We start from the raw sequence: 17,205 nt of genomic DNA, 5'->3' as shown, positions 1-17,205 counted from the left end.
AAATCTAGAGATCAAACACTGCAGGCTAGTCTGATAAGATGTGAACATATCCCAGCATGCTTTGGTTTGCCAAGATCTGGCTAATATTGCAAGGTCAGATTATATCACTGGGGAATCCCTTCAAAAGGTGAAGCGGATAAAGTTAACCTCAGTGCATCCTCCTTTTCCTAATGCGTAAGCATCACGGATGCACTAGCGCAGTTCCTATGAGAAAACAGACTTTCTTTCGTTGCTGGATGACGGGAAAGGGAGAAGGCAAGAGTGCGCATCTTCTCTTGTCTGAATTTGGCCATTTTTCCATTCCCATTTTATTCAACATCATTCAACAGTCCGGGCTCTTCTAGCCCTTTCCCAAGCCAGAGAGGCTGACCCCAGTGTCCATATACCTCGACTGTCCCACGGGGGGGCTGCTCTTCGACCCTTCCCACCCCTAACTGCCCAGCACTCCCAAAGCAAACAGACTTCCACCCCTCGATAACATCAGCCGGATCAGACACAGAGGAAGTACTGCCAGCCTCTGTTGATCCCCATTCCCAAGCTCAACTCAAGCGCAGTGTGTCCCAATACTAATAATTGACAAAATAGAACTAAATATCTCATGTTTATCACTACTTTAGTACTGTCTCTCACCACACACACAGACACACTATGGGTCGCCAGTCTTCCCCTCATTAACACAAACAGTAGCAGTGGGGTTCCTGAGCTGTTATAGCTTGACAGGCTCCACTGGGGGTCTCATTTAAGACTGGCATCTACACTGTGCAAGTGCACAGACCAGCCATGCAAAAAGAATCCTTCAAGTCCAACAACATTCCCATGGACGCTAGGCATACCACTATTAGCTTCAGCATATATAACAACCCTATTAACCTTAGAAACTGTGAGCGCTAGTTAGAAGCACATCCATCAAAATCTTGTTTCAAACAGAGCATGCATGATTTAATGTGGGACACATAATGGGACATTTTAAGTAATCTATTGTTCTTAGAAACAAATGACAAATGCATTGGGTAAAGTGATACCATATAGTGATATAAAATATTTTTTTAGTATAGTAAACTAGTATACTTAAAGTCTGCTAATTTAAAACAACTAATCTTGTACTTAATGCACTTTAAATGTGTGGAAGCACAAATACATTTTAGGTTTAATATTAAGACAAATGCATTGTACACAAGTAATAATCCAAATAAAGTTTAATTATAATTTTATATCAGTAAGTCTTGAGCGATATAGTTAGTTACTATGTTTAAAGACCTGAACTATACTTAGTGTGAAATAAATGTATTTTAAATATATAACTTTTTTCCTAGGGAACCAACTAACCAGTATCACTTTTGTCTGAATTTTAAACAGTGTATACTTTTTTTTTACATTTAAAACCTCACAAATGTTAATTTGATGTTTTGCTTGAAAACACAGATTTTTCTTTGAAACTGTTTGGGATATCTCACCACAAAATAAAATGATGCCATCATTTACCAACCATAATTTCACTCCTAATGTCTTCCGTGGAACACAAAATGAAAAAATCTGACATTCAAGCTGCTCTGTTACATTAAAGAGGAAACATTTAAACCATCTGTTTTTAGCCTAAAAAGTGTACTTTAGAAAGACTGTGCTTTACAAATTTTTGTTGCTAAGGTGAAATTACAGAAAGGACTATTTGTTCAAAGTAAGAGAACCGGTGAGATAAACAGAGCCTAATCTAGATGACCAACTAAGCCCCATTTAGCTGCTCAACCAAAGCAAAGTATGGTAGCATTAACATTGGCAACAGCAGGCCATTCTTCAGAGCTACAGGGAACCCAGCACGTAGCCCTGCACTTTAAAGGCATGCTGTGCAAGTTCATGAAAAGACGACTGGAGATAAAAATGGGCTTGAATGATAGCTTGTGGAAAAACATAACTCTCTACAGTCTGCATAAACATGGAAATTCGTAGATAAATTCTGGGGATGAAATAGCTGACAGATATACACACATGGTGACATGGGCTGTCTCTCTTTCACAGTAAATCATGGACACACATGATGCTTTCCTCCTACATGCACACACACACACTCCAGTCATAAGAATGACCGCACTGAGCAACCCTCCCTAAGTACAGCTCATAAAAATGCCCATCAAGGCACACTTTCACACATGCAACTATTAGGGAGGGACGGAGAGGAGGGGTGGCAAGAGACAGGAAAAAGTGAAATGAGAGAAAGAGAGATTTGCAGTCCTATGGTTTTTAATACTATTGTTTTCTTTAAAACACTCTGGAGTACCTGCTATATGCATGCGGTAATCATTCAATACTACCGTCCTACGGTATTACCTTCTGATGCCATCACTATGCCTAATGGCTTAAAAGGCAAAAGTGATTGATTTGGAACACTCTACTTAAGGAACAACTTGGTGCCACACAAGACTCAACTAATTAATTCCAGAAGAAAGTGAAGTTAGCATTTTTTATGCTAGCATAGTGTCTGGACACGCTGGATGTGACAAAGCATTTGTAATTTGTGTCAGTGTGTTATAAATAGAACGATGCATCTGTTTACCTGGCCGCATCACTGATTATAGGGTTCTATTATCTTTTTGTCGTGTCCCGCTGCTCGTGCACTGGTGTAAACATAGTGTTAAAGTGCAATATTCCGAAGCTGAAAGTTCATTTTGTTTTTTTATGCCATGGTATGTGCATGACATACATTTCATCAGCACAGTTACGCTAATTAGAAAAGTATGCACATACTGCAAGCATGCAGCCAAATTTTTAGAACGGAGCATAATCTGTACACTTTTTACAACTGAAGATGTAGCTTTTCAAAAGTACATTCCATCTGAGGTGCGCGGGAATGCAGGCGGTTGAAGCATGCTCTAAAAAGCTTAATCTTTCTCCAGAATTCGACTAATAAAAATGTCTTTGTACTCTTTTTAAACTAAAGTTGCGACAAACTCGCAACCCTCCTGTGGGAGTTTGTTTTTGTTACAGTCTCCACTATTTTGTTGTTGTTGTTATTCTGTCTGGTATTCTTTAGTTCTGTTTTCTAATGTGAAACAACGGCCTGGGACAGTGCTGCCACCTTGTGGAACAACTGATTATTGCAAAACCAAATCAACGCGCATTTGCAACCTGCGCATACAAAGTACGCACTGTTACCAAAATCAGATGATGCATTTACAGTAAGCGTGTACTATTCTGGTGACGAAACTTGCATCATGCACACTCACATTTACACAGACTGTCTCATACAGGTAAAAACCAAACTACACTTTGGCCTTTAGCTCACACCAGCATGTTTATTTTCTGACACTGATTAGTTTGTCTGCAAGGTCACAAGCGCTTGTATGAGGAGGTTAAGAAATACACACAACTAATTTAAACAAGTGCAAAAACATTTTTATTGGTCATAAGTTCTGAAGAGAAATAGCAGACACTGGACAAAGATTAAACTTTCTCATCCAGGCATCCAGGTTTGAAAGTTTATACTCACAACGCATTATTAAAAAAAATAAACCAGATTCATTCTGTGCTTTCTATTACAAAATACAACTGTGTAATACAGCTGTTGCCTCGGTCAGCTGATATTGTCTGTATTTTAAAATGTGCTGTTCCTTTTTTAAAGAATGTTGGGCTGCCATTTATAGGCTGTGATATATGGCTCAGTCTTTCCGTGAGGTGAAAGAGTGCAACCCCTCCTCTCTGAACAACCTCGGGCCCGGTTCTCATGACATCATCGCTGCACAGGAATGCTCTCAAGCAGAAAGCAGCGAGAGGAAGAGCTCATTTCATCTCGCGCTCTCTCTTCCTCTCTCTCATTCCATTCCTATCTCTTTCTGAAAAGATCCGTCAATCATTTACCCTCCCTTTCCCTTACTTGGGAAGATTTCTCCCTCTTCTTTCTTTGTGTGCGTGTCTCATGTTCACTGTATTTTTCTCCTTTATGTTTTCTTCTCACAGACATTCATCAGCTCCCACTTTGCTAAAGCAAACATCACTTTTATTATTGCTCACACTCACAGTTACAGATTTCAACAAAACCTTAATCCCAAAAGACTTCTACTTTGTTGCACAACTCGTCCCACATCATTGGCATACATGAATGACACCTTGTTTTCTAATCGATCAAAGCTTTTTTTCAGCTGTTATTATAAATTTTTAGCAAAGGATGATTCATGAATTTCCACATGGTGGCTGATAAAAACAGGCTTTCTGGGTGCAGAGTGGAAGCTTGTATTACTTGAGTTGAGTTTTTGAAGCTGTAAATCATAATTTCCATGAGGGATTACTTTTCTAGGTGGATGAACTTTTGGATTTCCTGTAGTTGGAGCTTGTTCTGTTCAAACAGTGTTTTAAAAGGACCGTTCACCCTAAAAATTATAACCAGCTGTTAATTTACTCAACCTCAGGCCAAGATATAAGTGACTTTTTTCTTTAAAGGGGTCATATGATATTTCTAAAAATAACATTATTTTGTGTATTTGGTATAATGAAATGTGTTTATTTGGTTTAAGGTTTAAAAACACATTATTTTCCATATAATGTACATTATTATTTCTCCTCTATACTGAAAAACGTAGATTTTTACAAAGCTCACCATTCTGAAAAAGCGAGGTGTGCACTGATTGGCCAGCTATCCAGTTCAGTGTGATTGGCTGAACACCTCAAGCTTGTGACCGAAAATGTTACGCCCCTTAACATACGGTGGTGCCGTCTCCCAGCACGAGGAGAAAAAAACAATTAAACTCATTAGAAACGAGGCATTTGTTGCATCCAGTGGGGACATAATTATTGATTATAATGTCTTACAACTGTCTTTTCTATGTGTGGCATATCGCACTGTATAAGCATAATGCCATGTCTGAATTTGTGATGGGGAAACAACAAACAAGCGCTACTTTACACTACTCAAAACTTGCAATTTAATCATCAGTGACCCTAACCTAACCCCTAACCCTAACCCCTCCTCATCTCAAACAAGAATACCCAAGTCCTCATCCTCCATAAAATGCGCTGCACACATCTGTATATTTGGGTTGAACTGTTGAACTGGAACGGTGTTGTAAATACTGATTTCTAGTCGTGTCCTCTTTTGGAAGGCCAAACAAAGTAGCTTAACGACATGTCAGCTGTGTCTGCAACAATACTACAGCGAGAATCAATGTTATGTCTTTTTCTTTGGGCAGTGTTATGCAAATCTTCCCACATTGTGACATAGACATGAGGGGCGTGCTAGGATGAGCCGTTTTAGGAGGCCGTGGTTGACTCTTAACTTTTATAAACAATATCTCTTTGGATTTGAGACTTTAGTCTGTGCAACTTTACAGATCTTCTTTATAGACCAAGAGCTTGTAACACTCCGAAGAAATAGGAAAATTTTAAATAGCATCATATGACCCCTTTAAAAAAGCCGATCTCATAAACCGATCTCAAGCTGAAGACACATCTGAATTCACACTGAATTAAAGTGACAGCGCACTGTTTGCTTTAAATATGAAAACGAAAATGTAGTAATTACACCATAATTGCATATAATTAAAGTTTGCTGTGTGTCACAGAGAACACATATGACTTGTTCGCTAGGTTTAAAGGAAAAGAGCACTTTTAGATAAAGTAATAATCGATGACAGAAGTGAACCGCAGAACTGCTTGTGATAAAGATTTAAATGCAAAAGAGCTGACGGTTTCTGTCAATGGTAAGTTTTAATTTAGAATTAAAGTTTGTGATAATGTAAGAAAAGTAGTTTAAAGTTTTGCCACTAGCTTAAGCAACTGTGTTGTGCCGTGTGTAAGCTAATTTGCAGCATTTGCACGAGTGTAAAAACAAAACTGCACTTCATGATCGAACATTTAGGTGAAAAAAATATATATTTGAAAATCTAACCCCACACCCCTCCAACCCTTTAAAAAATAAAAATAAAAAAATAAATAAACCCCTCAGAGGGATCACCTAAAAGAAGGAAATTCCCCTCTTTTCAAAAATGAAATTCAGGCCCTGAATAAATGTCATAAAATCCTGAATGGAGTATTACTATAAATAAGTCCACATGATAAAAACAAGGTTTTAAAAAAAGATAGATATCAGTGATCGTACCGGCCGATACTTCTTTCTGTGATCGGTGATTGGCCTAAAAAATCCTGATCGGAGCACCCCTAGTAATAATGTTATAGATAACGTTCAGCTTTGTGCACAGACCAATGGTTCCACTTCATAACACCTCAATATTTCGTCAGGAGCCACAGGTATTCATTTTGTATTGCCTGATATGCTTTTTTTTTGACTCTCAAAGTGACGGCAGATGTTAACTTCACCAAGGACCACAGTTTCAGCTAACCATCTTCTCTTCTGTACTGTTCTCCAAAAAAAGAGTCACCTACATCTTGGTTGCCCGAGTATCAGAACAGCAAATGTGTTAAAAAATGTACAATTCTGTCATTAATTACTTACTCTCATGTCGTTCCAAACCCGTAAGCCTTTGTTCATCTTCGGAATAAAAATAAGATATTTTTGATGAAATCCGAGAGCTTTCTGACGGTCAACTGACAGCAACGTTCAAGGCAAAAAAATGAAATAATTAAAATAGCCATCAGTGGTTCAACCGTAATGTTATGAAGCTACAAGAATACTTTCTGTGTCAAAAAAATAATGACTTGATTCAACAATTTCTTCTTGTCCGTGTCAGCCTTGAATGTAGTAGTTGCGTAGCTGTTTATGCAGAGTTAATTGCATTAATTGACACAACTGCTCACCATAAGCAATTAGAAAACAGATGAATTGGTTACAACAGGTTGAATTTCCATTTATTGGCAACTTTAAAAACACAGTGCTCATGGTAAGACACTTATAAAACATTAATAAACCTATACATTTATTAGGGAATGTGTCAAATTTATCGTCTGTGCTAATGGACAGCATACAACAGATGTTGTCCATAGACATGAAGCTGTAAATGACCCAGAATATTTCTTTAATACCCTGCGACACGGACAGAGGCAGCTGTGTGTGTGCACCATGAGATCAGCACGAAATACAGACATTATGCACCATTTAAAAGTATATTTAGGAGAAGTCCAAGTAAGGGTCTCTTTACTGTCTTTGTCAGCAGTAGCAGGAAGCAGCTTGGCTCTGACACAATGGCTCACATCAAACAGTGAGGCTCTGCGCTGCGTTACTGACACACACATACACACCGGTGCCAGTCAGGCCAATCAAAACACGGCGTGCAGAAAGCACAAACAGATCTAGGCAAACAGGACATTCCAGCCGCCGGGTGCTACAGATTCCTCACCGCGAGAGCAAGCGGGGGTGCCAACAGGAAATACGCTCCTATTATACATCTCCAATACAAGCACACACACACACAGAAGAACCAAAGTCACACACCCTGACCCTCTTTCCTCACAGACTGACCCTTTGCACCGGACACACAGACAGAAGTGCAAGTTTGCAACTCTTTCCGCCAAAATATGACACATCCGGGGTGTGAAAGCTGGATGAGGTTAGCCAAACCACAATGTTCTGCAACGGTTTACTGGGGGAAAGGTGTAAGATAATCTTGAGTAAGTAACACTGAGCTTAGATTTCCACTGACACAACGCCTTCAGATGATGGTAAATGTGTCCATCACACAAAACTGAAATACACTTGCTCTATGCAACTTCCACTAGTAACAGCAAATGGGTCTGTCTGGAAACAAAGCAATGCAATGTACAAGGTACCAGCCCTTTTGAGAAAGAACTAATAAACAGTTTTACAAGTTAGTTTCATCAAATATTTTTAGTAGCAAGTTAACTAGATCAGTGGTTTTTAAACTTTTTCTGATGAGCCCCAAATATCTTGATGCCCTTTATATCCTTCTAATATATAAAGGCAACAAACCTTTAACAATTTATGTTAAAATATGTTTATGATAAATTAATATGGAATATTTTTTATAAATAACAATAATATGATGAAAATAATATATAATTAGCATTACATATATAATAATAATAATTAATTGTATTAATATATGGTCATTAAATGGTCTTTGTATCAAAACAAAAGCGATTAATGGCACTATTATCAAGAAAAACATTTACATATATATATATATATATATTTTTTTTTATCCAATATTAGTATATTAGTGTCATGATTTCCAAACAGTGATTTGAAGGCTAAATATTTTGTATGCATAAAGGCCAAAACCACAAAACCAGTCATAAATGTAATTTTTTTTTTAAATTGAGATTTATACATCATCTGAAATAATCATCTGAATAAATGAGCTTTCCATTGATGTTTGGTCTGTTAGGATAGGACAATATTTGGCCGAGATACGACTTGAAAAACTGGGCCGCAAAAAATGAAAAAATCTAAATATTGAGAAAATCGCCTTTAAAGTTGTCCAAATGAAGTTCTTAGCTATCCATATTACTAATAATAAAAAAAAAGTTTTAATATATTTATGGCATGGGACAAGATCTTTATCCTAGTGATTTTTAGCATAAGAGAGAAATTTATAATTTTGACCCATAAAATGTATTGTTGGCTATTGCAAATATACACGTGCAATACATGACTGTATTTGTGGTCACGGGTGAAATATTTGGACGCACAACAATTTTCACTCAGAAATGGCTAGTAATTTCACAATTACAAAGTAATTGCAAGTAACATATTTAATTAAATGTGAAGTTTTAAAATATAATATTAACTATTAATAAACACTTAATACAAATTTTATAAAAATATCAATAATTTTCAATCAAGCAAAGCAAGCAATTAAAATATTTTCTGGAAACATTTACATTATACCTTTCTCCCCACAGCAGACTGAAAATTAAAGCGTAATCATATAGTGTTAAATGTGTTACAATTACTGTATTCAATTTAATCAATATCTTATTTAAAGAAAATAACTTGGGTTTATGGTAATGACGTGGTTCGGCGTACAGTACAGTACAGTACAGTAGTCCCAGTTTACTTTTAAACAAATTTTCCTGATTATACTTACATTAAGTACTGTTTATACTTGCATGAGAGTATTTCTACAGTGCTTTATACATAATTAGGTAAAGGATGTTAATACTTCATCCACAACAATATTTAGGTTAACTTAAACGTTACCCTCATTGTGGTTAGTCTGCACAAGATCAACAAGCTTGTTTGCTTTGCGGCCACTTTAAATACAAGATAAGCATTTGATCTATGTCAGATCATCCACGAATCTTTCTGCAGCATTGTTAGCAGGGCGGCCAGAGTGATTTTTGATGCTCTCAATGGCGGCGGTGTAAACGCACAGTAAGGGTTTACTCACACTAGCCACGTTTGCCTTGAACAGAACCGAATCGCGATTATCCCCTCTCCCCCGCTGGCCTGCACTCACACTTGCACGAAACTTTCCAGGATGGAGCACACTTACGTCATGCAGTATGATTTAATGGAGAACACCACTTTCGCTAATATTCTACTGAATAATTAATAATAATTTATCATTTATGCCGTACATTGATTTTCACTTGTATGTTTCAAAAAATTATTACAGAGACAACTGAGGTTAATTAAATAATTTGCCTTTAATAAATTCATTTCATTTAATTTGATTTACTCGCAAACTAAATTTCCTGTTCATCAATAAGGTAAGAACCAGAGCCATTATAAACCTAAATATACTTGACTGAATTAAAATTATTGAAAAGTGTAGTGTAGTAGCAATAATACAATAAGTTTGTGGTCGTAATGATAACAGTAGCGCACACAAAATAGTATCTGTTCCATGCTCTGGTGCGGTTAGCGCTAACACTGCCCGAACCTAAACGAACCGTGCCCTGGCCCACCTCTTTCAACTAGGCCAGGGCCGGCTAAACGAACCATGCCCCCAAGCGCAGCATGGAGCACTCACACTAGTCAAACAAACCACGTTTTGTGGGTCAAACGTGCTCAGGCATGGTTCAAAATGCCAAGTGTGAGTACACCCTAAAAATCCATTAAACAATAACCCACAAGCAGATGTAAGATTTTTCTCAACAACATATTATGATGGAATAACCTATTTCCGTAAAACTCTCTTCCAACCTGCATATTAAACTAAACCAACTCTGGTTTTAAACTCTGGAGTCTGATGCTGCGTTCACACCAAACGCGAATATAGCGTCATATTTGCGTGTAGGGCGTCTAGTTTGATGCTTAAATCTATTCACACGTCTAGAGCGATTGTCGGAGGAGCAAGTGCTAGGCGGTTGTCTGTTTGCAAGATGGCTGATGTTGATCGAGCATTCTGGGCTTTTCCACTTTTTCCTGCACACGTCCTCTTAATAAACACATTATCTTGTAAGCGAAAATTAGCTGTAGGCTATATTAGGGGGAAAATAGTTGTGAAAAACGGTGGGAAGGCAGTGGGTCGATAAACGTGTACGTGACTAAAAAGTTAAATGTGTATTTACAACACACTTTTCCAAGTGAGGTCCTTTTTCCTGAAATATGAACTTGTGTAAGATACGTGTGTCATATAGCTCCGGTAGACCGCTCACTGTTGAATGAGTGACTCCTGAACAGGCTCTTGATTGGATAACACGGCGCGAATTGACACCAAAGTAAAAAAAATTCAACTCGGGCATCAGATGCGAATTTGCGTCTAATGCGTAAATGCACAAAAGTACCATTCGCGCGAAATGCGCCAGATTTCAATTCGGATCATTCCCGCGAACTAGACGTGCTAATGAGCCAAATTCGCGTCTACCATGCCATGATAAATGCCTCATTCATGCCACATGACCTCCAGATGCACGTAAAAGCGTCTTTACATTGACTTAACATTGAAATCATTCAAGCAAGACGCCCTTCATGTTTTGGTGTGAACGCAGCATGAGGCTACGTTTACACTAATGTGTTTTCATTTTCAAATGGCATTTAAAAATGAAAATGATCCTCATCTACACTGGCATTTTCTCTGCATATCAGAAACGATCTCAGTCCACACAACACAAATGTCACATGGCCATTCATGCAGGTAGAGCAATGAGCATGATGTTATTGTTTACACAGTCACCAAGGATACGCAGAGAGAATGTGGGCAGCCACGGCATCGTTTTCATCAGGCGCCAACCTCCACTCTCTCTCGTGAAGCCAACAAGGAGGTGACCAAAACTGCAATTAATCCCATGGCCACTAGAGGCTTCAAAAGGGAGTCAGTCCCATAGACTTCCATTGTTAAAATGGCCAACTTTATAGCAGAAAACAATGGTGATGTCACCACCATCGAGCTAGGTGAGCTTGTTTTCAGCAAGCACCTTTTGCCTCATTGCCCATTTTCGATTATCGGGGAGTGACGCTCGATGGCGCACTGTAAAGATGGCGTCGGCCGCCTCCACCCACTTTGAGCTTCAAAAACACTCTTCAGAAATCAAGGGTGATGTCACGGACACTAAGTCCATGTTTTTATAAAGTCTACAGTTTTGTTCCATTTACATCGTAACATAACTCTGGAGTTTTCAAACTTTTTACAAAAGTAAAAAAAAAAAGGGTTAAAAAAAACAACAGGTGTAACTGTAACAAAGGTTGTATTTTTTTTAAACAAAAATACACTAGTGTAAGTGGCCCATAAGAGCTAAGACATAAGAGCTGCCTGGATCTTGCACTGCATGAGGCAGAAAAAGAATGAATATCGAAAAAGTTTCCTGTGCCTTTTAAAAGACAAGCATTACATGACCTCCCCCCCACCCCAACTCGTCTTTCAGTCTCACCAACAAGCACAGATTCAATTATTCTCACTTTGACTTTCTCACTCACACTTTCCCACACACACACACACATCTCATGTGCTTCACACTCTGCTCCGGTGCAGACAGCTTGTCAGTCAGTTTGTCAGATTGGCCCCAGAAACAGAAGTAAAACACTCATACGCACACACACAGTGTGGATCGCAGTGGAAAATATTTGGGATGTTTTCCCTCGGAATGTCTTGGCATGTCTGAGGAATGTCTCCCTGCTCTCATCTCATCTCTCTCTACCTCCTTTTCCCTTTCCTTTTTGCCCTACTGGCAGGGGTCGGGTTAAAGCGGGAAACAACATTTAAGACAACATGCCTGTTTTTAAACTCCATGACCTAGACTGGGTTTCTTCTTTCATGAAAATGAAACAATATCTGCAACCCATTTCACTTCTGTAATGTGCCAAGTCAAAATTTTTCAGTAAGAAAAAAAAGCAGGGTTTGTTTTACAGTATTGATGTTGCAATGTGTTTCTATATGACAGTTGTTTGGAAGGGACGAAAAAAAGAAACCGAGGGCCTAGTGATGTCAGCCGAAATGGAAAGTGCTTTCAGAGGTGAAGCAAGATTTTATGAAGAATTACAAACTTCCTTTATGGATACAAATGCATCGATTCGCTATAGGAGGCCTTTATTAACCCCAGCGGAGCCATGTGGAACACTTTTTATGTTGGATGGATTTTTTTACGATTTTTTGGGCATTAAATTTTCCACCATTCACTGCCATTATAAAGCTTGGTAGAGAGCCAGGGCATTTTTTTTATTTAACTCTGATTGTATTTGTCTGAAAGAAGAAAGTCATATACACAGGATGGTCTGAGGGTGAGTAAATCATGGGGTAATGTTCAGATTTGGGTGAACTATCCCTTTAAAATCACATAGGCATAGTATTTTCAAGTGACTTGAAAATTCATTTTTGTGTATTGACTTGTTTTTTGGTGATACACAAAATGGGAAATTAAGCAATGTTCACACAAAATGGATTGGGACCAGGCACTGTCAAGCTTCAAAAATGACCAAAAGTATACATTAAAATCATTATAAACTAGTCTGCTTTAATAATGTTAATATTTGTCATCTGAAATGGCAGATCTATGTGAGGAACAAACAAAAATGTTTAAATACTTAAAAAAAAATATATATAATTTAAAAAAATATTTATAATCAGAAAATCTAGCACGACAGCTGCAGTCACCACTTACTTTCATTGTATGCAAAAGCAGCTTGAACATTCTTCAGAATATCTTTTGCGTTCCACAAATCAAAGACACTCATACAGGAACAGAGTATGATAACAGAACTGCTCTTTTTGGGTGAACTGTCCCTTAAAGACATTAAATCGTGTTCATTTTGATTTCATGTGACTTTAATCAAGTGCTGCTTAAAGTTTAGACTGCAAATAAAACAATGGGGTCAAACGTGCCAACGAAATATGATCAATCAGCCAAGAGTGTTTTGCACACGTGCTCTGCTGCAGTAGAACCTCAAAGTTCTCCTGTCTTTTCATTTTCTTCCCTTTTTCTCAGCCTTCTGCAGATCAAAGAGGCAGACAACACTTTCAAAAACCCTCTCGCTCTTTCTCTTCCTCTCTCTCCTTATATCTTCTCACGTTGTTTCGGTTCCTGTTCACCCCCCAAAACATCCCCTCCACCATATCGTGGGAACTCCTGCGCTAGTGCAACGGCAGCGTCTGCAATACATAGATCCTGCTAAGTCTCATGTCTAAAAAAAAAGGGTCGCTAGTCATCTGATGCTGCTGTATGAAGCTCATTGAGTAAACCTATAAAGTCTGTCTCCGTGGTTTGGATGCCACATCAGCGAATGCACACTTGTGGAGAGTTTCTCAGAGAAGTGGCAGGGATCAAGTATTGGCCCTGCGAGGCCAATGGAATGGTATGAGAGGGAATGATAGCAGTAACATGGTAATGTGTCAGGATTTTTACTGTGTTACTGGATACCAGACATAAGAGTGGTACGAGATATGAAGAACATGGTGTTGAGTTCGAGAAATCATAACCATTTGAGCAAAATAATTAGCGGTTCTTGCTGAAGCAAGTGTCACTGTTATTATTGCTTCTAATTTTAGTGACGAAAGGATTCAAACTATATTATAGGACAATATGGGAATATCATGAACACTTGAGTGTTGGGCTCTACTGATTTATAATTACCCAGAATACCCTAACAATATCAGTAGTGGATGCTGAACTTTAAATAAACATATACAAAACGCTTTCCTTGAGTAGAAAAGCCATCCTAAAGAAGGCTGAGAGATCTTTAACTGTTCTCTACTGCTTAGGGCTTCCAGATATTCGTGAACAGTGTTTATTTGAAATACAAATTTTTGTAGCATTAAAAACATATTTTACTGTCGCCTGATCAATTTAACACATACTTGATTATTTTGTGAGGAAAAAAATCATAGTCACCCCAGACTTATGAATGGTAGGATATAAATTTTATATAACATAAAATAATCTATTTCTATATGTATATATATATATATATATATATATATATACACACACTAGTGGTGGGCCGTTATCAGTGTTAACGCGAGACTCTTATCGGGCGATTAAAAAAATATCGCCATTAATCTATTCTCAAAGTTGGGTTGGGAGCTGGGTCTATACTGAGCGAGCTATGATGACTTTCACCTTGATATTTTATATAACCAACTGGCTGAGGACAGCCTAAAAAGATGCTCAGGAAAGCTTATCTTTCTCACGTCTTTTTGAGCCTTACAGCTTGTCGATTTAAACATTAAAGCATCCAAACACAAGACGCGTAAAAGCTGAACAGAGTAGCTGGTTACACGCTCACTGTGTTCGGTGCGCACGAGAGAGAGATGCGTATCACGGACACTGAATCGAGCTCTCTTCTGCGAAGTTCTCCTCGAAGTCCCTCCTGCACCTGAACGAACAAATACAAATCACAGTTTGAACAAAAAAAGATGCCAAAGAGCCCAATTCAGTGCTCGCGGTGTTCTGGTGTTCAGGGCTCACGCAGAGAAAGGCGTCTCAAAACACTTGAACACCGAATTTGCTTATTTTGCTCTTGTGCTGATAAATACATACAAAATATGTCAAAATATACGCCTTGGAAATTATGCTCGAAAAAAATGGGATGTGTTTTGTATTGGATGCGTTCATCGTCTCTTAAAGTGACCGCGCCTGTTAATCCAAGAAAATTAAAATCACTCACTGCTCTTGACTGAATTACTTTGTAGTTTTAACAGTCAAACCAAAAATTATTCAGTAACCTGAAATAATTTCTGATATAAATATATAGCAAATAAACTGTAATAATGTGAGAAATGTTGAAGGTTTCTGAATAAATGTAGGTTTAATTGTAGATTTCATTTTTACATTGAAGACTATCCAGTGCTATTTTACATTAAATTATTCGGTTTCTGTACCTTGACACCAACAAACTTGAAAAAAACTTAAACATTGTGTAAATAGAACAAATAAACGAACATATAAATTAAACAATTTCAAACAGGGCCCACTGGTACAACCTTCACCGGGGCCCGTCTTCTCCGTGTGCGTTACGTATGTCTTCGGCAGAATTCGAATGAGCCATTTTAATCTAGATTAATTTAGATTAATTTCAAGATCACAGTGAGATTAATCTAGATTAAAAAAAATTGTCTATGCCCACTTATATATATATATATATATATATATGGTTGCTTCCATAACATTTAATTTATTTAACATGTTTCTTGGTCACTACAAAACACTGGTCCTTTTATTCGTGTTATTTCATAGTTTTGATAACTTCACTATGATTCTAAAATGTGAGAAACAGTCAAAGAATAAGTAGGTGTGTTCAAACTTCTTACTGGAACTGTATGTCTGTATTAAAAGTGTTAAGTCAATCTGATGAATATGTAACTGAATAGAAAACATTTACCAGATTGAGTCAGATATCTTATCCATTTAGTGCTCTAGATGCTGTGCTGACACACATTTTGAACTCAGCTTAGCCCTGATCCTGACTTAATTCTGTTGTGGACCGAGAGTAATTCACAGGAAGAGGCATTGATAAAGCAGAGAGGGAGAAAGAAAAAGAAAGATAGACTGAGAGACAGAGAAAGAGAGGGGATTATGGCGGGATGGGCAGGGGAGAGGTTAATGATTGGCAATGAGTATCAATGGGCCACACAGAGGGCTCCAGGAATGTCTCACAAAGAGCCGAGGGGCAAGTCACTGTTAATCAAAGGACTTGACAATCAGATAACAAAAGGGTTAACTTAGCATGGGTGGGCTTCCACATACCAGCCCCGAGGTGCACCTCCAAAACCCCCCTTCCACTTTCCTGCCATCATACCGGCTTTATTTCAACCTCGCCATCACATTCCAATGTGTGCATCTCATTCAGACCATAAAAACCCTGTCGTTCTACTTTCTAGCACAATTTGTTGGTACATTTTGTTCAGCAAACACGTGGAGGTGGATGAGACCTCAGGCAACAAATGGTGGAATGTGACAGATCAGGATGGGAGCCGACGGCCACCCGCTCAGGAAAGGTAGGTGGCCATATAATTGACACATTTGAGGAAACTACCACCCATGTGGAGCTCAGACGATCCACGTCCGGACTAGATCTCTGTGCTCTCCTGTCCTCGCTGGCTATAGGTGTGAACTTGGTGTGGTAGAAACGGTTTTGACTCTTATGAGGTGTGTGTCATATGATACATGCAGAATTGCGCAGTCACTGAGTTTTAGGATGTCGCATTAACAGCTTAACCGTTATGACATAAACAATACTAGGCCGTGACAAGTATTAAGTATTAGTAAAGGTATAGTTCATAGAGAATTAAAATTTTAATCATCATTCTCACGTTGTTCCAAACCCACATGACTACTTCCCCCATGCAGATTTTTTCTTAAAGGGGGGGTGAAATGCTATTTCATGCATACTGAGTTTTTTACACTGTTAAAGAGTTGGATTCCCATGCTAAACATGGACAAAGTTTCAAAAATTAAGTTGTACGTTTGAATGAGTATTTTTGTTCCCAAAATACTCCTTCCGGTTTGTCACAAGTTTGGGAAAGTTTTTTTCGAGTATGGCTCTGTGTGACGTTAGATGGAGCGGAATTTCCTTATATGGGTCCTGAGGCACTTCTCCCGGAAGAGCGCGCGCTCCCGTAGAGCAGAGTACTGAGAGCACAACAGACTTCACTGATCAGAGCGAGAGCATCGCAAAAAAGTCACAAAAGAAGTGTGTTTATTGTTGCCAGGGCAAGACAACCCTGCACAGATTACCAAAAGAGAAACAGCATTAAGGGACCAGTGGATGGAGTTTATTTTTACAGAGCATCAACGGAGTTGTGCAAGTGTTTGTGTTTGTTCCCTGCATTTTGAAGATGCTTGTTTTACAAACAAGGCCCAGTTTGACGATGGATTTGCGTATCGTTTATTTCTTAAGGATGATGCAATCACAAGGAAAAAGGGTCA

The 17,205-nt window shown here is 38.3% G+C and overlaps 1 protein-coding gene across 2 annotated transcripts in view; it reads right to left on the bottom strand.

Annotated features, from left to right (window-relative positions):
* LOC113109644 (exonuclease mut-7 homolog) overlaps window positions 1-17,205 on the bottom strand; it is a 59,163-nt gene that overhangs the window by 15,419 nt on the left and 26,539 nt on the right. The window contains exon 19 of one of the 2 annotated variants that reach the window (XM_026273341.1): window positions 13,237-13,430. The exons of the other annotated variant lie outside the window; for it this stretch is intronic. Coding sequence (XP_026129126.1) covers window positions 13,413-13,430 — 18 coding nt within the window. The 3' untranslated portion in view covers window positions 13,237-13,412. Of the gene's footprint in view, window positions 1-13,236; window positions 13,431-17,205 lie in introns of those variants that run through there. 2 annotated transcript variants of the gene reach the window in all.

The sequence above is a fragment of the Carassius auratus genome, chromosome 10 (genome assembly GCF_003368295.1).
Source record: "Carassius auratus strain Wakin chromosome 10, ASM336829v1, whole genome shotgun sequence".
Taxonomy (NCBI): Eukaryota; Metazoa; Chordata; class Actinopteri; order Cypriniformes; family Cyprinidae; genus Carassius; species Carassius auratus.
The sequence above is the reverse complement of the archived record's forward strand: the minus strand, read 5'-3'. Positions and strand labels throughout refer to the sequence as shown.